Source organism: Stigmatopora argus, chromosome 14, assembly GCF_051989625.1.
Source record: "Stigmatopora argus isolate UIUO_Sarg chromosome 14, RoL_Sarg_1.0, whole genome shotgun sequence".
Lineage (NCBI taxonomy): Eukaryota > Metazoa > Chordata > Actinopteri > Syngnathiformes > Syngnathidae > Stigmatopora > Stigmatopora argus.
In genome coordinates this window covers 12168085-12188320 of record NC_135400.1, presented here as the reverse complement: position 1 = coordinate 12188320, position 20236 = coordinate 12168085, and the positions used below count along the sequence as shown (strand labels likewise).

Genomic DNA, 20236 nt, shown 5'->3' with positions numbered 1-20236 from the left:
CAAGAGAAAAAGAAGAAGTAAACAAAACCTCGCAGCCCTGAGGGTCGTCAAAGTGCTCCAGCACGCAAAAGTGGCAACAAAATGGCGGCGGGGAGGAGCTCTTAGTCCTAGTCGCCCCAAAAAACGCCGGTGGAAAAGGGAAAAAAGGAAGTCGGAAAAGGGAAAGAAAGTCGGAAAAGGGACATATTGGGGAAAAGGTAGTAAGTGAGATCAGGAAAAAAATACTAGAGAAGAAAGTGAGCTGATGAACACTCAGGAAGGTAAATAAATAAATAAATAAATACAGAAAAAGAAGAGGAAGAAAGGAAGTGAGGAATGGAAATAATTCAAGGAAAGGAAAAGAAAGTGAGGAAAATGACACGGAACGCAGCTGAAGAGAAAGAAGAAGGCAGGGAACGGAACGGAAGGGAAAGAAAGCGAGAAAATATTGAGCCAAAATGGCCGCCACGCCAGTCCTGATCAGCCAAAGAGGAAAAAGAAGAGCGGGAAGGGGATGACGAGCTCCGTCCCCCTTTTTCGGGGGCGACTACGAGTCTCTGGGTTCCAGTTTGCAGGACAAGTCGAAGAGCAGGTTCTGGTTGTCGATCACGTGCAGCTGCCTGACGTACGCTTTGGTCTGCAAATGGGATGGCGATGTCTCCGTGTCCGTGACTAGCAGGAGGGGACAACCGTGACGTTAGCTGGGGGTGGGCGGGTGATTTGTTTTATGGTGTTCAGCGGGCTTACCCAGTTGTCCGCTGCGGTATCTGCGGATGCATCGCACCATCTCGGCCACTTTGTGCTGTGCAAAAAAAAAAACATTTCGATGGGGTGGACAAAAAGCGTTGCAAGCAACGCTGGCGCGTTTTCTCACCATCTTTTCAAAGTTGACGAGCTGACCGTGAAACGTTTTACAACTCTCGTGCAGAAACGTCAAATCTTTGAGCAGGAGAGGCGTGAAGGGGATGAGCGGCGGCGTCAGGGCGCCGATCAGGTCTCGGTACGATTTGTGGTTTCTGGAAGGATCCTGTGATGTGGCGGAAATATTGAATGAGTCTAGAAAAAGAAGAGGCTAGAATTTTTTTTAAAAAATCGACCCACCGTGATGTTTTCAAACTGTTGAAACTGTTTCCGGAACTTCCCGGGGAGGCCCTGCCGCCAAAAACACAATAAAATGGACTCAAACGGAAAAGCTGGACGCAAAATCTTTGATCAAAATGCACTGTAGAGTTGGATACTTTTTAAAAATGGATTTGCGTTACCTCCCAGGTGAGGCGCAGTCTGCTCAGTGCCGGGTTGTCCAAACCGAGAAGCACGGCCAAGAAGGACAGGAGGTCCTGTTGTTGTTTACAGCTGAAACAGACGTTTTTATGATCTAAATATGGCAGACGTTGTGCTCTAAATTGACTTTGTGGACCCTCCTAACAGTCATTATTTGGCTAGCTCTTTAAGCTGTTAATGTAATATATTAACTTTTTTTTTGCCTATCAAACACCAGATAACAAGCTATTGGTGGTTAGTCAAAAAAAAAATATGCACTACCGCTTTTGTCCACTGGGATCGCTAAAAACACCCAAAACTAAAACTAAGTTAATATATTAACTTTTTTAGCCTATCAAACACCAGATAACAAGCTGTTGGTGGTCAGTCAAAAAAAGAAATGCACTGCCGCTTTTGTCCACTAGGATCGCCAAAATCACCCAAAACTAAAACTTTTAACTCTTTTAGTGACCCAAATTTAGTAAAGTCGCACTACTTTGAACCTGTCCACCACTGCATGTTCTCCCTGGGCTTGTGTGGGTTTTCTCCGGGCACTCTGGTTTTGTTCCACATCCCCAAAACATGCATGCTAGGCTAATTGTATGCTAAATTGCCCCTAGTGTGAGCGTAAATGGTTGTGCCTCGTGACTGGCTGGTCATCAATTCAAGTTGCTGCTAATAGGCTCCAGCACCCCCCCCCCCCCCCCGATCAGAAAATGAATGTCCTCACAGTGCCGCGATCTTGATGAACTTTCGTAGCAGCTGGACGCGTTTTGGCAGCGATTGGCACTGCAGCGTCTCCGTGGCGACCCAATGCTGAACCTCGCTGCAGCGCTGCAGTACCAGCTCCAGGTTGAGGGGGCGCCAGCGCGAGCGCTCGCCATGGAACACGTAGCACACAAATTCCACCTGCGGGGTGGCGTGAGTTGAGTCGAGTTGGTAACGACAGACGGGCGGCGGCGACCTAGCGGGGCGGCTACTTCGTGGACACAGCTGAAGAGCTCCCAGTCGAAAGCCACCAGCTGATTGGCCACCTCCTCCGCCGACATGTCGTGAAGTTTGCTGTCACCTGGCGTCCAGTGGATCTCTTCGGGGAGAGGCAGCTGGGGGGCCGGGAAAAACGGCAAACTCGTCATTTTCATGCCAAAAAACAGGTTGAAATTTCCCAAATGGGTCATTACCCACACTGGCCACCAGACGGCGACACTAGAAATGCACATTTGCTGCGGTGTACTTCATAGGGTTGAAAATCATTTTGTTTTTTTTAAATCGAAGTACACGTGCGCACTTACTGACCAGGGACTCAAGCTCGGAGGGTTGGCACGTGAAGAGGTGCGTGTTGACCCCCAACGTAGTGAAAACGGCCTCGTCGCTGGGCCGGAACACGGCCTTTTCTGCGGGCGCAAAAGCACGGGTGGGACGAGTGGTAGTCACGGCGACTGGGATGTCATTTTACTGGGTGACCGGGTGGGATGTCATTTACTGGGTGACCATGACGTCGGCGACCGGGGGGCTCACCTCCGGCCGACGTGACGGCGACCAGGACCAGTTTGGCGGGCAGCGTGGGCTGCTCGTCGCTGTACTGCAGCTTCTCCCGCACCAGTGCCAAGATGTCGCCCACGCGGCACGACAGCCGACTGCGAATGGTCACGTACGAATGGTCCGGCGTGTACACCCTGCAGAAAACTGCGCGCGCCGTTGCCGTTAGCGTAGCGTAGCGATAGCCTGGTGCTTAGCCTTCAGTGGTGAGTGGGCTAAGGCCAACTTCAATGCGTTTTGTACTTTTGGAAGCGGTGGTATGGTACACTAATGGTTAGCAGGTCGCCCCACAGTTCTGATATCGAGGGTTAGATTACAGAAAATGAATGTTTTTTTAGAGCAACTACAAAAAGGCTCCGCCCACCACTGACAGAGCCCGGCCTCCGAGCGCGTCCTACTTTCGTCAGAGCCCCTGAAGGCTTCCCTGGGTTGCAGGCAGGCGTCGATTCTTCGAAAATGTCGGAAGAGCGGTCGCACCTGCTTCCGCCGACTCTCCTTCTCCTCGTTGCAACTGAAAAGAAGGACGTGCGGGGGGGTCACGCTTGGCGGTGCGCTTGGGCGCGTCCGCGAGTGGGCACCTACGGGCAGCGTAAGATTTGCGTCCAGCGTTCCAATTTAACCACGTGGTCCACCAGGTCGGGATGTCGACTCAATTCCCGAAGAGCGCACGTGTACAACTCCTGTGAAGACACGAGCGGTGGTCACCAGGATGGGTCCTGCCAGTTGGTTCTTTTGGACCAGTACCTTGGGAAACTTGTCCCCCTCCTCCTGCAGGAGTTCCCGGTACGTTTCCAGGTAGCGGAAGGCCACGCCGAGCACGGCCCGCTTCCTGTTCAGGTCATCGGACTCCGCCTCCTCGTCCGGCCGGCCCCGCCCTCCCTCTCCCGGCTCCTCCCCATCCCCTGCTTCCTCCAGGCAGAACATGAGCGTCGTGTCAAGGATGCAAGAAGACAAATGATTTTAACAGACATGGACATGAGCGCCATGGAATCGAAAAGGCAAAACGTCGATGGATGTCCATCAGTCTTGAAGTTCTAGACAAACCAGATGAATTGTAAAGATTCTAAAAACTAGAAAATGCCATTTCTGTAGAATGCATCTCTGTGTTTCCTGGAAATTTTGGGGGGTGTTTCGGCACATTCTCATCGGACGCTGAAGGCTTAAGGATACTGCTGTAGTAGAACTTGCTGGAAGGTATCAGTCGTCAGGAAGATGGAGTGCGTCAACATGAAGTCATCCAGCAACGTCTCTGCAAGCGCAAAGAAAAATCGGCACGTTTACATTTGCAAGAAATTTATGTTGGATACAAATGAAGAATCCAAATACACCAAAATACCCAACGAACTTTGGAGCAAGACCACCTCGGTTCATCGTTAACTCGCCGACCCCAGCCCTCCCAGTCCCAACGGCTTGGACTTCTACCGTTATTGACGGCACCAAAATTCAATTGTTCAATGCCGACTTTCCCCTTCTAAATGGATTGGATGTCTATACGTGTCAATGGCAATTAACGAGTTAGCATTTGAAAGTGTTGCACGTGTGTGTGTGGGCGGAGGCTAACGTGCAGCAGTAGGCGTGTCCCACCAGGGGGCCCGCCTCTCTGCAGACGGTTGCCACGGAGACGCGGGAGCACCAACTAACGTTGGAAATCTGGTCAAACTGGACGGCACGAAGGCCGTCCAATCGGGTGTCGGCAAGTTGCGGAGGTATTTTGGAAAACAAGAATACGTTGTCGTGTGTGTTCAACATTCCGGCACAAACAGGCATGAACACACCATTGGCTATTATAATCACCGCAGCGATTATGTAAGCACGCGCACACACACACACACACACTCACTTTTGCACAAACACACACGTCTCAACTGGTTTTTGCACACCCCCGTGGCGCCTTCTCTAAGCATTATACCTTGATTTTCAATGCAGTGGAATTCAGGTCCACTTTTTGAATGTATTCACTGTCAAAGTCGTCCAATCCATTTGGACTGGGAGGGTTTGCATTGAGGGAGCTAACGACAAGCGTTAGCTCATTCAGCTGCTGCCATTGACGGCGATGAATGAGTCAACTTAGTCATTTGTGAGTTAGCTCATCTGCCGACATTGAGGGTGCTAGACGGCTAATCATTTTGAAGTGGGAGGATAGGTAGGAATGAGTTAAGCCGTTCATTCACTAACTTATGCATGAACTATTTTTTTTTACTCAGTGAGTTAACTCATTTGCCGTCATTGATGCTGACAGGCGTCCAATCCTTTTGAAATGGCAGTGTATGAGCAAATTAATTCACTGGCATTGAAGGCAACAGACATCCAATCCTTTTAAAGTACTATTAGGGTTTGATTTCAATGAATTTGCTTCTTACAATTGATCTCATTTCTTTGCGCATGAGCTAGCTCGTTGGCTAGCATTGATGGCAACAAAAGTCCAATCCATTTGAGGTGGGACGGTTGACAAAGATTGACACAAGTCACTTGTGAGTTAACTGTCATCAAAAACTACACCCGAGTTAACTCACTTGTGACGAATGATCCGATTGGCCGGCAACAAGTCGGGCACGGCGTCTTCCCACATTTCTCACCTGTGCAGTTGATATAGCGTTTCCCCGCCACGCCGTCCAGCACGGCGAGCATGATGTTTTCCGGCGTGTCGGCGTGAATGGCGCCCCCCCCGGAAGCCGCCCCCGGTACCCAGTAGCCGCCGCCCACGTTCTCCGCCGCCAGGCTGGCTTCGGAGCTCTGTTCGTCGCTGGACAAGGACGGGCTGCGCACGTCGCCGCAGGCCGAGCCGTTGAGCGAGGCGGCCGCCGGCGGCCATGGGGGGGCTTCCTCGCTGTCGGGGCTGGGGGTGAGATTTCAACGGTGAAAGGTCAGCTGCAAACGGCGACGACGCTGCGGCGCTATCTTGGAATGCAAAATGACGCGCAGCCCACATTCAAATTGCAACGTGATCATTATCTCGTCAATTTCCCGACACTTGCTATGTAATCAAATTTGATCCATTGCATCCCGACGTTAATGAATTTCCAATCAATTTGTGGAAATGCTATGTTGTTGTTTTTTAACCTGATCGAGGCAGCAAAAAGGATGCTCTTGACGTCACCCTGTTCCGCGCGTTGCGTAACGACGGCGGCCCCCGCAGAAGACCCCCCAACACCTCCCCTCCCCCCACACACACACCTCCGCTCCGTACCTGAAGACCTCGCGGGCCTGCTGCCCCCCTTCCGGAGAAGGCTCCCTGAAGAAGGGGACGACGCGCGAGAGGCTAGCTCTCCGCCGAGACGCGGCGTTCCCTCCGCCGGCCTTGTCCGCTCCTCCTCCTCCTCCTCCGCCGCCTCCTCCAGCGCCAGGTCCTCCCGCTCCTCCCGGTCCTCCTCCGGCTCGGCCGAGCGCGCTCGTCTGCTTCTTGAGGAACTTCTCGAGCGGCTTCATCCCCGCCGGCATGGTGGGGCGCCGCGGGGGTGGGGGGGTAAGAAGGACAGGATGGGACGGGACAGGACGGGACGGGACGGGGGGATAAAAAAATTGCGCGTCTACATCACAAGCGAGCGTCTCCGTCGACGCTTGATGTCCGTCGGATGCCGCAGCCTCCGTCAGCCTCCGCCCCCGCCCCAAAGCCGCCCCCCCACCCTCGTTCTTCGAGTAGCTCCGCTCGATGACAAGTGCACGTTCGCGCGGCACAAGCCCCGCCCCCTCTGCCTGCTGCAGTCGCGCGCCCCGGAAAAAGCGTCACGTCACGTTGCGGCCCGACGTCATTGACGTTTGACGTCAGGGGCACGGCCAACAACACGTAGATTCATCACACAAACTGTATTTATTAAGTGGACGTAAATACGCCAGATTGTCCGCCTTATTGATTGTGGCCACATTTGAGAAACCTTATTTGTAAGCGATAAAATGGCGTTTCAATAATTAGTCTGGTTGAATCAATTTGAATAAAATTCTATAGGAACATTAAAAAATGCAACTATCTGAAATGAATCGTCACACTGTATAAATATTTATATATTTTTTTTAAATCCGAAATCATAAAAAAATAGGTCGTCAGAAAAGCAATCTACAAAACTGGATGCATTTCACAAAGGCGTCCCTTTACTCTCTTCCTGTTTACAAGTCTGTTTTTTCAAAAACTTTATTTAACAGAACAGTCAACGACCACATAACATTTACAATTTTTAAACTCAAACTTAATTAAACATAACAGCTAAATATCTAATGTCACTTGGATATGTGTCAAACATTATCTATAATAACGAAAATAAAATAAAATAAAAACAATTATACACGTGCAACATGCACTCTGAATCTAGCTTGTGATGCTAACAGTGGCGTTAGCTTATGACGTCGCAGGTCAGCTGACATTCGCTCACCCTCACATGATTTCATATTTTTCACATTCGTCTTCCGCTTGGAATTGCCGGGCCATCATATTGGAGAAGTCGGCCGGCTGATGGCTTTCGAGCCGGTTTGGACCCGTGAAAACAAGTGCTAATAGCTAGCAACTAGCTCCCTTTTGTTTTGTAGCCTACACGTGTTTTTCCATAGACGAGTGGTTAGCATCAAGCGAAACGAATTTAGAAGGTAAGTCAATATCATTTTATATCATCATTCATTCCAAAGTTTTATTTGTATGTGACTTTTTCCCTGAATGAATAGGTTCAGTGACTGTATGTGTTTGCGAATCTGCTTAAAATGACAAGTGCGTGTGTCCAAACCATTTGAACTGGGAGGGTTGACAGCGAAACCTTTTTTGAGCTTGTTTTTAATTACCCAAAATAGTCACTCGCGGTATAAAGTGTTATTGTGGGGGGGAAAAATCAAGAAAGGCATTATGTTTGAGTTGTAGGATTTTTCAATTGTTGTTTTTCAAACTGTGTTTTGATCGCATGAAAGCTAAACGAACTACCAATCATAAATTCCATTCTACCAAGTTAATCAAACATTGTTTTGGAGTGTTTACATTCACTCAAGATTTCCAACATTGGAACAGGTTTCAGGGTTATCTTATTTTTTAAGTATCCATCCATATACACAAGTACTTTTGCCCAATGTGCTTTTTTAACTGATTGAGTGATTTTTGTTTACAAATGAGGAAGTGACATCACGGTACAAGTGACTGTTTAAGCCATTTAAGAAGACATTTTGTGGAAAAAGGGACTTTAGCACAGTTTGGCTCAGCAAAATTCAAATGTTGCAGTGTAACTGCTGTGTTGTGAAATCAATCTGTGTGAATTTGCCCTTTGTGTTGTCATTATCAGACCCAGGAAAACAATCGACAGATGTCGTGACATCTTTGGACTCCGCATCGGACGAGCTTCAACATGAGTCCCGAGGGAAAGAAGCTGATGAACATCATTGTTCTGGGGGTGGGCTTCATGTTCATCTTCACCGCCTTCCAGACATGCGGGAACATCGAGGTAGGCTGGGCGCCCGCCAATATCGCCTCGCTGATGCTCACCCATCCGTTTTCTTGCAGCAAACTGTCATCAAGAGTTTCAATAGCACCACTTTCCACGCTAGTGGCTACACCAGGTAAGCCCGCCACGTTCGCCATGGCCTCGTAAGGAATGTCGACCTCAAAACAATTTGCAAAGAACAACAGAAAGTGACCATACATTAGCGTGTCGGCCATTTTGAATGGCTCAAATCCGCAGCTAAATGCGTGTTTTGTCACAGCATGGCCATCATCTACGGCGTGTTCTCGGCGTCCAATCTCCTGGCGCCGTCGGTGGTGGCAGTGGCGGGGGCGCAGCTTTCCATGTTTTTCAGCGGGCTGCTCTACAGCGCCTACATCGCCGTCTTCGTGTACCCGTACACGTGGAGCTTCTACACCGCGTCGGTGCTGGTGGGCACGGGCGCCGCCGTGTTGTGGACGGCGCAGGGCAACGTGCTGGCCATCAACTCGGGCCCCACCACCATCGGCAGGAACAGCGGCATCTTTTGGGCGCTGCTGCAGTTCAGGTGATGATCGCTAACCAATGAAATCAACAAATACATCCTGATGTTATGTTTATTTAAGTTATTGTTCTTATGAGGACATTGTGTTGACAAAGATGATTTGCTTTGCTAGCTTACTGTTTGGGAACCTGTACATCTTTTGCGCCTGGCACGGACACGAGCACATCTCGGGTAGGAGGCGGCATGTCGAACGCGGCGCCGGACGTATGCACGTGTCTAACGCCTGCGTGTTTTCTCCCTGCAGATAAAGACCGTCAAACCGTGTTCATCTCCTTGACGGTCATCAGCCTGGTGGGCTGCTTTCTCTTCTTCCTGATCCGGACAGCCGACCCGGAGGGCGCGCCCAGTGACTCGTCGGAAGCCCCTCTGCTCCCGTCTGACTCGGGCGAAAGTACACTTGGGTACTCCAAAACACAGACATTTTTTTTGCCTTCATGGGTGCGCAACTTGACCGCATGAGGGCAGTAGATGACAAAACGCAAAACTTTTCCACTTTTTACAATAACATTGGCGAGCCGCCACATATATGGGTAACAGCACTGTTTTTTTATTTAATTTATTTCTCCCATGACCAAAAATGGTCAGGGATCAGGCAATTTTTTATTGAAAATGACAAAACAATTGTAACATGCAGACGGGCACTTTTCCTATCGCCCAATGTAGCCGCTTGTCCATGTCGTGTTCATAATGGGTCTCCTTTTTTTTGCAGGTTCTCTAACTGTCACGCCTGCGGGCAGGCGGCGGACGCTTTCGGTAGGTGTCACACCGCAGCAGACTTGTGGCGCCGTCCTGCTAACTTGGAAACTTAGTAATTTCCCTTCCGCAGTGCAAGCGTGCAAGATGCTGGTGACCAAGGAGATGTTGCTACTCAGCCTGGCCATTGCGTACACAGGTGACTTGCAGCTCCAGGAATGTTTGCCATGTTATTTTCTGTTCTTGAAGTCCAGGGGCAACATTTTAGGTATAAATGTTCATGGGGCATAACAAAAAAAATTGGAAATTTGACTATTAACATTATAGACATACTCCATGTGTCTTCTTGTGTTCCATTTGGATTCTTTAGAAAATAAATCAGGCTTCTTTCCCTGAAATCTACAAAAATCAGAGAACGTTGACAAGTTTTATTCCTCTTATTCAATATCTAAATGTAAAAGATTGGACTGTTTGGGGTTTCCCCTTCTTTATTTAACCAAGAACAGAAATACATTTTTAAAAAGCAGTGTTAGGGGGTTTATTAAAAAAAGTTTAAATATAGATTATTTTTGTTATTAATTATTTAAAAAAATATGTACATATTTTTTTAAATAATCACAAAAAAACATGTACTTTAAAAAAAAGATGGAATAAGGGAAATGTATTGCCTCTTTCCTTGCCCAAAATAGAAATGATGACTAACGCAGTCACTTGCGCCCTCTCCAGGCGTGGAGCTGACCTTCTACAGCGGCGTGTACGGCACCTGCGTGGGTGCCACGCGGGCCTTCGGGCCGGACGCCAAGAGCCTGGTGGGCCTGTCGGGCATCTTCGTGGGCTTGGGCGAGATTTCGGGCGGCGTCGCCTTCGGTTTGCTGGACAAACGCGGCCGACTGGGCCGCAACCCGGTGGTGACGCTGGGCCTGCTGGCGCACTACCTGGCCTTCTTCCTCATCTTCATCAACATCGCCGACGACGCCCCTCTGGCACCCGAGGAGGGCACGCACCTCCCCGCTTATATCCAACCCAGGTTCCCATCATCAAGAAAAAACATCTCTCTCGAATGCATTTCAACGTCATCTCCAACGAGTCTGTGTGTGCATCTGTTTCTTAGTGTGGGCGTGGCCTTGCTCTGCAGCTTCCTGTTGGGTTTGGGCGACAGCTGCTTTAACACGCAACTACTCAGCATCATCGGCTTCACCTTTCGAAACAACAGCGCCCCCGCCTTCGCCGTCTTCAAGTTCATACAGGTGGGGAGTCAATATATTGTTAGCTTTTCGCTAATCTGCCACGAGGATAATCAAGGGATTGCCGTATTGACGATCAATGAAAAATCAAAGTATGACAGATATATAAATGTGCCAGTTAAATTCCTGACAGCAAATGCCTTGCTTGATTTTTCAGTCCATCCTGGCGGCGTTGGCGTTCTTTTACAGCAACTTCCTGGCGCTGAGCTGGCAGCTCCTCATCATGGTGGCGTTGGGCTTTGTCGGAACGCTGACTTTCTTCGCCGCCAAGCGGCGCGCACAGGCCCTCGCGTGCCAAGACGGAAACTGATGAAGATTTTAGGATTTTTAATGAACTTGATCAATGACAAGAAGGGAAAAAAATGTTTACCACGAATGCTGTTAAAATGTAAAAATATGAAATTAAAATACACGAGCTAAACTTGTGGTTACATTTTTCTCCACTTCAAGCAAGCGGCAAGAAAATTTGAATTCTTTCAGTGTCATTGATGGCGATAGATTAAACGTCTATTGACGTCAATGACACTGAAGTGGGATTTTCTACTGTGCAGTAGAATTAGTTAGAGGAAATATATATACAGGTTATTTGTTTAAGGGAAAAGCCTTACTATACATGGTCTTCCTTTATTTATTCATCTTTTTAACCCTTACTTTGCATAGTCATTTTGAAAATCAAGTTCAAGTGCTTCAGTATCTTTTTTTCCTGACAGTCACCTGAAGGCACATCACGTTGCTTGGCAACGCCAGACGCGAATGCCACCGGCCGTCAACAAGCGCATGCGCAGGACCACGCAGCCGGACAGGCGAAAGGAAAGAAGCGACGGCGGCGTAGGACGATGCGGCGAGACGACGACGCGACCTTCGAGGAGCTCCTGGACGACAGTTTCGGGGGGGCCCGCACGGGGGTGCTGGACTTGGGCTCCCTGCGCCGGCTTCTCCTCGCCCTCCTCACCCGCTTGGGAATACGGGACGAGCGGGCTCGCGGTTCGGAGATTCTCGTTCGAATTCGGGCCTGCGAGGACGGACTCGCCCAGGTTACACTTTACTTTTACTAAAGTCACTGTTGTCGATATAATTAACTCAATTCCGGTTTAAAACTAACATTTCCTTTAGAAAGTAAAAAATAATCATAATAAGGAACGAAAAGAGCTAAAGGGGGAACAAAATATATATATTTTTGTACATAAATACAGTGTTAACATGATGGCAACACAGTGATGCCCTATTATATCAAGAATAGGTGCTGTGCCGCCATATTGGATGTGGCACTATGATACTATTACACCCAAAAAAATGCACATTTGCTTGTTACTGTGTGATTTTCATAGCTGGGTTGCACGTTGCAAATTTGGCAATGGGTCAAAGGTCACCATGGTCAAACAAGGAATTTTGCACAAAAAAAAGATCAAACTGGCTGGACGTGTGGTTGATATGAAAGGGAATGAGATGATTGAATTTTGTTTCAGGTCCTGAAGCTGGTCGAGGACTTCCAGGCACAGACGACAGCCCTGAAGCTTCAATCCGAGGAGCTCCACGTCCGCCAACAGGTTTCTTCCCGACACACTGACTCGCGCTTATCGTCTTTCGGTCCTAAACGAGTTACCGTCTACCCGCAGGGTGAGCTGAAGGACGCGGGCGTGCGGCTGGAAGCTCGCATAGATGCGTTAGAGACCCAAAAGGCCGACGGCGAGCAGATGGATGTCCTGCGACGACTCGTCTGCGACACGGGTCGGCTTGGCGTCCACGTCTGATATTTTTCTGTTTTGTTTTCACGCAGTCACGTGGCGTTTTCCCATCGTCATTCAGACCAGCGAGAGGCGTGCCGACACCTGGACGAGCGCGTGAGGCTTCACGAGGACGCCATCGAGCGTCTGACCAAGGAATGCTGCCAAGTAGGCCACGCCCATTTGTAATACACAAAGCAAATCGGACAGCTGCACCTCGCCCTCAATGACCATTATTTCAATGACGTCACGCTATTTTTCGGACGTTTGTCGACGTCCTACCTCAGCTGGACGACCTCCAAAGGGCTTTGGACCGCATGAAGTTGACATCTGACCTCTCCAAGAAAAGAATTCAAAGTACCACCGAACTGGCCAGAAATTTGAGTCTTCCGGCAGAGCCCAAGATGGCCACCGCCGTGGACGAGGTCGACAAAAACCAACACGGCCCGACATGTTTGTCCGTGTGTGTATGTCTGTGTGTACAGATGTGTATATTTGTGTGTGGAAATGAATGTTTTTGGAGTGTGTGTGTGTGTTTTCATTTCTGCATTCATGCGTGCAGCTCTCAGGGAGCATGCCGGCGTCCATCTTGAAACTTCAACGTGAGTGTGACAAACTCCAAGAAGCCATTGGGAGTCTCCGTGATGACAACAAACTCAAACATGTACACATCCAGGTAAACAGACACACATTAGAAAACAACATACTGCTTTTACACAACAACACATATACCTTTAATTAATGGCTACAAAGTTTCACAACATGCCAAACATGACTTTGACTTTTGACATTGTTTTTATAGCACCTGCTGAGGACCTCTGAAAACCTGCAGGAGATCAAAGTGGACAAACGGTCGCTTCATGGCGAAGTGGTAAGATTCCTCAGTCTTGGCGACGACAGTTTGCGATGCGTTCTGTCGCGTTTTGAGCGCACCTGTGTCGCAGAAGAAGCAGTTGGAAGCTCACTTGAAGAATTTACCGAGGAACCACCAAAAGACGGAAGACGCTCCGCGTGAAGTCCGTGGCGACGACACCGCCGCCGCCATCAGAAAGTAGGTCGTGGATCATCATTGAATGAAATATTTTTTACTGTTTGTGAAACAGCTTTCTGTTCTTGTTTTTACGTGTGTGTGTGTGTGCAGACAGCTGCTGGACACACATCACTGTCTGTCATGTGATCGTCACATCGTGATGCAACTTTATGCGGCGTGAGTGCTCTGAAAAAAAATCACAAATAAATTTAATATATTTATGAGGCCCTTGCAAACAGGCATAGAGTCCTTTTTGTGTGTGTGCAGGAAAAGTGCCATGGGGGCGTGGCCTACCGGCATTGGCAGTAGGCCTACGTCAGAACTGCCCAGCTTCAGGTGGGCGCCGCTTCTACAGATTTACCCGTGCCAACAAGAGTTAACTCAAGTTGGACTCCTGTTCAGGGAAAGAACAAGGTGACACGTGGTATTGTTTTCAGGTACCCCTCGGTGTCTCGCAGCTGTGGTGGCGGGCGTGCGGATACCACGCCCCCTCGGCGACAGCTCAGTGGGTGGCGTGCCCGTAGCCGGGCGGGAATGCCGGCTCCTCCCAGTCCAAATAGATTGGACTGTCAAAGGTAGCTGACAGGTTCATAAGGAAGAATGTAAAGACAAATTATGGCGTTCATATTAGTGATTACTCAATTCTGTTTTCCTATTCAAGTCATTTAATTGAGCCGGTAACTTTTAAATAAGTCAGCAACTTCATTCATTTGATAATATGAACTACAATTTTAAAATGACATTTTTCTGAATTATTATTTAGTACTTAAGGTTAGGTTTAAATCTTTTAAAAATACCTGATGTTGCCATCATTCACAAGACCACCTCGTTTGTTTCAGTGAGTTTGTTGGCATTCATTCACTTCTTGAGCCGTGACCTTGCCTGGATGACATCATATGGAGAAGCAGCTCTTATTGAGCATTCGCGCATAATGAGTAAAGTTGACTGAAACCACTTTTGGTCTGGATTGCCAGGCCATGTGGATCATGTCCCACCAGGCCATCGACTGCATCTTCGCCCCAGATGACCACGTCGATAAGTAAATGAATTAAAGAAATCGTAAAGGACAGAGACGGTGTGTGAAGCAGCTTTATATGTGGCGATGGTGCATGCGTGTGGATTAACCAGGATCACATGGGTCGCCTTAATCCTTCTGAAAGAGACACATTTGACCCGTGGTGACCTGTGACCCCTGCTAACAGGGAGTGGATTTGCCCAATCAGAGGCCATGAAGCCACAAAGCACTTCAAATAGGCAACACAATTCGGTCCCTGGTTTAAACTGAGTTAATAATAACTTAAATCATTTCATGTGCATTCTCTTTGCATCAAAAGACGCAATTTGGGGTACATTTGCAACCCAAAATCTATCATATAACTCGACGAATTGATGATGTTTTGTATTTCCGACAGTATGCGAAGGCATCACGGTCCCCCACTAATCCAGCAAAATGTCTACATTGGGGAAGCGATGTGTATACGCCCTCTTCCGGGATTGTTCACTTGATTGGTTAAATAATTTGACTGGCAGCTTTGAGGGCAAATGGAAATCGCAAAAATGACCGGACACGTAACTTGTGATTGGTGGACAGCTCTGAACAATATGAATGGCAGCGTTTATTGTTCGACGTCCTCGTCCCACGGCGGCTGTAACTTTGTGACTCCCAACTCGGGGCAAAGTGTTTTCTACATTTCTCGAAGTAACATTTATCCTCTAAAAGTGGTTGTTTTCGGGAAAGTCCATCGACGGTGAGTGCGACATTTTCCGCGTTTTGTCGGCTTTTCACGGTACTTTCTCCACGGGAAACTGGCGTGTTTATGTCAGCTGGGATTTAAATGGTTAACTCCCTTTAGCATGACCAGCTAACTTATTTGCATTTAAAAAGCCTTGAGGATATTCCATTCACTTTTGTTCATTGCCTTGCTTAAAACCTCGAGAAGTAAGTCATTTTAACGTTTCTTTTAATAAAAATGGCTTTATTTAGGCGCAAGTGTTTTTTTTCCTAGGAAGTTTTGACATGGTTTAACTTGTTCAAGTCTTGGAGCAATCAATTAATTGTTATTTGCAGGTTCGCTTGGTTGTAGAATAAGTTTGCAGTAGCTCACCAATAATGGAAATAAAAGTAAATTGCGTGTACATTTGGAAATATAAATTGTCTTAATTTAAATCTAGAAAGCTTTTTTTGCCAATAAATTAAATTAAAAAAATGGCATTATACAACAGCTGCGTATAACGAAATTAGTGGTGCTACTCCACAAAGTGCGTGTTTCTCAGTAAAAACATAAATAAGTAATATAAAAAGTCACGTCCGGGCAAGGTAAATTCTAATTGAGGTCGACATCTTTTCAGAGGATTTCTTAATTCGTTGACTAATTCACAATTCAGCTCACACGGTGTGATATGGTAGTGAATAAAAAGAGCTATAAGTTTATATTAAAAACACCTATTGACGACAACTGACGTCCCAAAAAGTTATTTGTGCACTACGTGGTGAAAGCTTTAAATCTCATTACACCTGTATAATGACAATAAAAACATTGAATTCAATCCAGTCCAGGTCTAAACAGTTGTTTTGTTTTGCAGCAAGTGAGGCTGTTTTCAGCCAGGTTGCTGATAGAATCGGAGATAGAGTTGGAGATGGAGGATCCGGGCATTCCTGAGTTTGGATCCTTGAAGGAGGAACTGCACTACTGGAAGGAACAGGCTGTCAAACACCAACACAGGTTTGTTTTCCTCCATCTCAAAACTTGAAGTTGTTGACACTGCAGCAAGAAATATCTGCCAGTCTTATCTTAAATTCCAAATAGGAGTTGATTTCAGGACAATGAAAGCATTCTCACATGGTCTCTTCCAAATTCTCTGGCCTTTATCCAAATGCGTGAGACATGATATAGGATATTTATTGACTCCTTTTTTGCCAGTCACGCCAGATGAAGAAAAATGATCCGCAATGTTGGAGACTTTGTGGAATGGACAGAAAATAAGCATTCGCCCAATTTCAGATTCCTCCATGATTGTGTTTCGTAGGCCCTGCGCTTATTTTAATGAATAAAATCTTTGTGTTTATGTGTTTTCAGTGCGGACGAAGCCCGGGAAGAGCTGCAGGAATTTCAGCTAATGAGTCGCGACTACGAGGCCGAGCTGGAAACCGAGCTCAAAACGTACGAAACGCGCAATCGCGAGCTTCTAACTGCTAACAACCGGCTACGAATGGACCTGGAAAATTACAAGGTAACCACCACAATTTAAAATATGTATATGCAATCCATTTGGACTTTTTAAATTTTTTTTTGTTAAAAAAAAATTGGTTCGCTTCCAGCCTCTCCCAATCTTAAAAGGTTATACGTTTATCACCGCCTATGGCAGCCAATGACTTTTTCAATGAAAGGTTTAATAAAATTGTTATAAAAACAAGAGTCAAACGTTTAAACAAAAAGCTGTTGACCAACCCTTCTGAAAAGATAGGTCACATAGCTTAATGCTAACCTAAATTGTGAAATCCCATCTAAATGCTACTAGAAATTAGCATTGGTGTTCAACTTAATTTTATTTTTAATGGCACGTCGTCTAGGGGGAATGCCACGAGACCCAAGCGGAACGTTCTGTGACTTGACACGTCGTACAAAGAAGAGAAACTGGGCTTGAATGAATCTTTTGTTGGTCAGCACTTCAACTTGAGCAGAAAAAAAAAAATCAATTTTTGAAGACCTTCATTGGCCAAAACACTAGGCACACACATTTGTCGGATTTTTTTTTTTTGTGTGAGGGTCTTCATTTTGATTTAACTGCTTGATTAATCTTAAATTCTCCCAAAATATATATTTTAAACAGGCACTATAGTCCAATTAAAACTGGAGTGTGCCATGGTTAAATAATATTTATTGATTGGAAAAAAAACAAATATTTTTGGATACGTGGAGTTTTCCAGAAGGTCATTAAAAAACATTTGTATAAATAATAACTCAAATGCACAAATGGCTGGTTTTCACGTCATATTTTTTTTGTTATTGCAGAAGTAATTTGTGGAATAATTGCTTGTGATATTTTTTTGTTTTGTATTTTGATACTTTTTCATGAAAAAAGGCCTTAAAACAGACAAAGGGCCCATTTTCAAGTTATTTTTAAGCCTTTTTTTCCAGCAAAGTATTTTTAGATTCGTGGATTAATTGCTTGGAACTTTCCACAGGCTATTTTTTGTATTTTTTTTGTTTTGTATTTAGATAAATTTTCCTAAAAATAGGCCGAAATCAGACAAAAGGCCATTTAATTCTCAGACCACCGCATCGCCTAACATCTTCAAAAAAATAAAAAAACATCGCACGGCATTCGCTGCCACGAGAAACCATAATTTTTTTATGTAACTCGAAGTGTCTTATCTTTGTGTGCTTCAGGCGCAAAATATTTTTTTATGAGATTGACTTGTCTAAAGAATTTGTGGTTGTGGGCCGCCAAGATATTTAAAGGACCCTGTGGGAACACGCGTGGAGATAGGGTTCTTCCCCGATCGTCAGCTGATACAACTTGGCTTTCATGGCGGTTCACGCTCGCGCCATCGCGCGCTTAACCCGTTCCTTGCCATTGACATCGCTGGCCGTCTTCCCGGCAGGAGAAATACGGCACGCAGCACTCGGAGACGAGTCATCAGATGTCCATCCTGGAGGACGAGCTCACCGAGGCCACGTCCATGCTGGACCACCTGCAAAAGTACATCAGGGAGTTGGAGCAGGCCAACGACGACCTGGAGAGAGCCAAAAGGTAAGCCGGCGGGGCTTCAACTTGCCGCCCCCCCCCCCCCCCCCCCCAAAATGGTATTTTCGTGTGAAAATGCAGAGGGAGGGCTCCAGATCTCGCTTGCTTTGTTGTTGATCTTCTTGGTGCGGGTGCTAGCTAAAATGGCTACTCCTGTATCGTTTGTGCCGGGATCACAATGAAATTTGGTAGATGTCAGTGGACCATACCTTATGTTTTATTCATTTGTTTTCAAAATTACGTAAGTGGAATGGGAAGTTTTTTTTTCTCGGGGTGGTCTGCTGTTTATGTATCAATCTCTGGAGGCCGATTTTTAAATTTTGTTTTGTTTTATGATTGATTCAATAGATTAATTGCAGCCTTATTGTTCTGTAGTTTGCAAGTTGGCCAGCAGATAGCATGCTCGCTCTTTGGGACATGTAAGCAGTCCTTTTGAACTTTTTGGCAAGATTTTTTTTTTCTTTTTTGTTGTCCAGGGCGACCATCATGTCCCTAGAAGACTTTGAGTTGCGTATGAACCAGGCCATCGAGAGAAACGCCATCCTGGAGAACGAGCTGGACGACAAGGAGAACCTCCTGGAGTCGGTGCAGAGGCTCAAGGATGAGGCCAGAGGTCACCGGGTCGTGCCGCCGGCGCACACGCATGCCTACTTTCTTCAAGTTTGCTGATTTTCAAGTTGTCGTTTCAGATTTACGGCAGGAGCTGGCCGTGCAGCAGAAGCAGCAGACCCACGGCGGCATCGGCGAGGCTTCACAGTCACCATCATTATCGTCAGCCCCGGGACCCACGCCCACGCCGTCCCTATTATCCTCAGTGCCATCCGTCAACAAAGGTCTAAATTTAACTTGCACTTTAATAATACATTTGAAATCTAAACTTTAAGATGTCAAAATATGTTTTGAAATGTTTATGCTTTTCTTACAAAAATTAAAAAGATGAAATTCTTATTATTCTACTCTAGTCATCGTCAATGCAAACTTGAATGATTTCATCTTCATTTCTATTCCTTGAAGATGAAAACGGCGACGCAACGGCGAGTCACCTGACAACTTCGGCCAGGATTTCGGCCCTCAACATTGTCGGCGAGCTGCTTCGGAGAGTCGGGGTGAGAATTGTATTGCTTTTTTTTTCTTTTGTGGCGATAGCCGTCCAATCTGTTTGGACTGGAAGTCCAAAAGAAATGGACGCCGGTCAACGTCAATGGCACTGAAACATAATCTTTCACCGCCAGAATTTGGAGACCAAGCTGGCGTCCTGTCGCGAGTACGTCCACGAGCAGCCGGCAGGACGCAGACCGCCAACCGCGTCTCCCGCCAACGGGCTCGTCAAGAGGCGGAGCTAAACTCCTGACACCAGAACAAAACGTACGTCTCTACTCTCGCTTGAATACTCACGGATTGACTTTGTTTTTTTCTCCTCCGGAGGTTTGTGACACTGTTTGTTCTGCCGTGGCAGAACAAGTTTTCATGAGAAAAGTCACATTTTTGTTGACGTCCTATTTCAAATCGCTTTGTACAAAAATAGTATTAGAGCCACAAAGGAAGGGAAGAACAAATGACGATAAAATTTGGAAGAGTTTGACGCATTTTTTTGCTGACAAAAAAAAAAAAGATCATCTTGCTATGGATGAAAACGTTGCTCCCTCTTTTTTTAACTTTAAAACTTGAAATAAAGCACTTTTTTTCAGGTCGATTGCCTAAAAAAATCCAACTTGTGGCCGTTTGAGGTAATGTGCTTTACCTTCCGTAAATAAATGTTTTTTTGCGGAAGGCTGACTGAAACGTCGTTGAGCCTCTTAAATGTGTAGATTTGTTTTGCCAATTGCGCCTTGTTGTTTGCAATAAAGTTTTGTTTTTCTAATTGACTTTCTCATTGGTCCGTTTTGTAGGGGTTGCAAAATAAGAGTAAGGAGGCAAGAAACAAGTGGAAAACGGTCCAAAGATACTTTATAGTGAGAAGCAAGTGCACAATTCTCAGTAGAAAGAAATGCAACAAACGTGTTCTTCATCCAGCAACAAATTTGGTGTTTGTGGCAAAACGTGTTTTTCCGATACATATTTCTAAC

At 46.5% G+C, this 20236-nt stretch overlaps 4 protein-coding genes across 6 annotated transcripts; 3 read left to right on the top strand and 1 right to left on the bottom strand.

Annotated features, from left to right (window-relative positions):
• Positions 1–159: 159 nt before the first annotated feature.
• rapgefl1 (Rap guanine nucleotide exchange factor (GEF)-like 1) lies at positions 160–6453 on the bottom strand. Its single transcript, XM_077619852.1, has 15 exons — positions 5966–6453; positions 5355–5614; positions 3949–4027; positions 3523–3700; positions 3361–3458; positions 3177–3289; positions 2758–2925; positions 2536–2633; positions 2220–2342; positions 1970–2148; positions 1242–1332; positions 1081–1131; positions 854–1006; positions 727–781; positions 160–651 (listed from the first exon to the last, which is right to left on the bottom strand). The coding sequence occupies exons 1-15, from the start codon at positions 6214–6216 to the stop codon at positions 527–529; spliced, it is 2022 nt and encodes a 673-aa protein (XP_077475978.1). The 5' UTR covers positions 6217–6453; the 3' UTR covers positions 160–526.
• A 580-nt stretch (positions 6454–7033) lies between these two features.
• On the top strand, positions 7034–10977 carry mfsd11 (major facilitator superfamily domain containing 11). Its single transcript, XM_077618603.1, has 11 exons — positions 7034–7353; positions 8031–8189; positions 8249–8304; positions 8449–8733; positions 8843–8901; positions 8975–9168; positions 9365–9389; positions 9440–9622; positions 10150–10450; positions 10535–10670; positions 10825–10977. The coding sequence occupies exons 2-11, from the start codon at positions 8094–8096 to the stop codon at positions 10975–10977; spliced, it is 1488 nt and encodes a 495-aa protein (XP_077474729.1). The 5' UTR covers positions 7034–7353; positions 8031–8093.
• A 266-nt stretch (positions 10978–11243) lies between these two features.
• Positions 11244–13602, top strand: LOC144088277 (uncharacterized). Its single transcript, XM_077618602.1, has 9 exons — positions 11244–11701; positions 12134–12214; positions 12284–12395; positions 12474–12559; positions 12679–12816; positions 12954–13067; positions 13194–13262; positions 13336–13442; positions 13533–13602. Exons 1-9 carry the CDS (start codon positions 11504–11506, stop codon positions 13600–13602), a joined length of 975 nt encoding a protein of 324 aa, XP_077474728.1. The 5' UTR covers positions 11244–11503.
• Positions 13603–13668: 66 nt separating this feature from the next.
• Positions 13669–20031, top strand: LOC144089050 (nuclear distribution protein nudE homolog 1-like). 3 transcript variants are annotated; one of them, XM_077619863.1, is made up of 9 exons: positions 13669–13757; positions 13859–13996; positions 16005–16144; positions 16499–16652; positions 18028–18176; positions 18647–18783; positions 18860–19003; positions 19185–19276; positions 19403–20031. In XM_077619863.1, the coding sequence occupies exons 3-9, from the start codon at positions 16059–16061 to the stop codon at positions 19511–19513; spliced, it is 873 nt and encodes a 290-aa protein (XP_077475989.1). In that variant the 5' UTR covers positions 13669–13757; positions 13859–13996; positions 16005–16058; the 3' UTR covers positions 19514–20031. The 3 variants fall into 3 exon arrangements, with proteins under 3 accessions (XP_077475989.1, XP_077475988.1, XP_077475990.1); XM_077619862.1 differs by lacking the exons at positions 13669–13757; positions 13859–13996 and adding an exon at positions 14983–15169; XM_077619864.1 differs by lacking the exons at positions 13669–13757; positions 13859–13996 and adding an exon at positions 15218–15360.
• Positions 20032–20236: the final 205 nt, after the last annotated feature.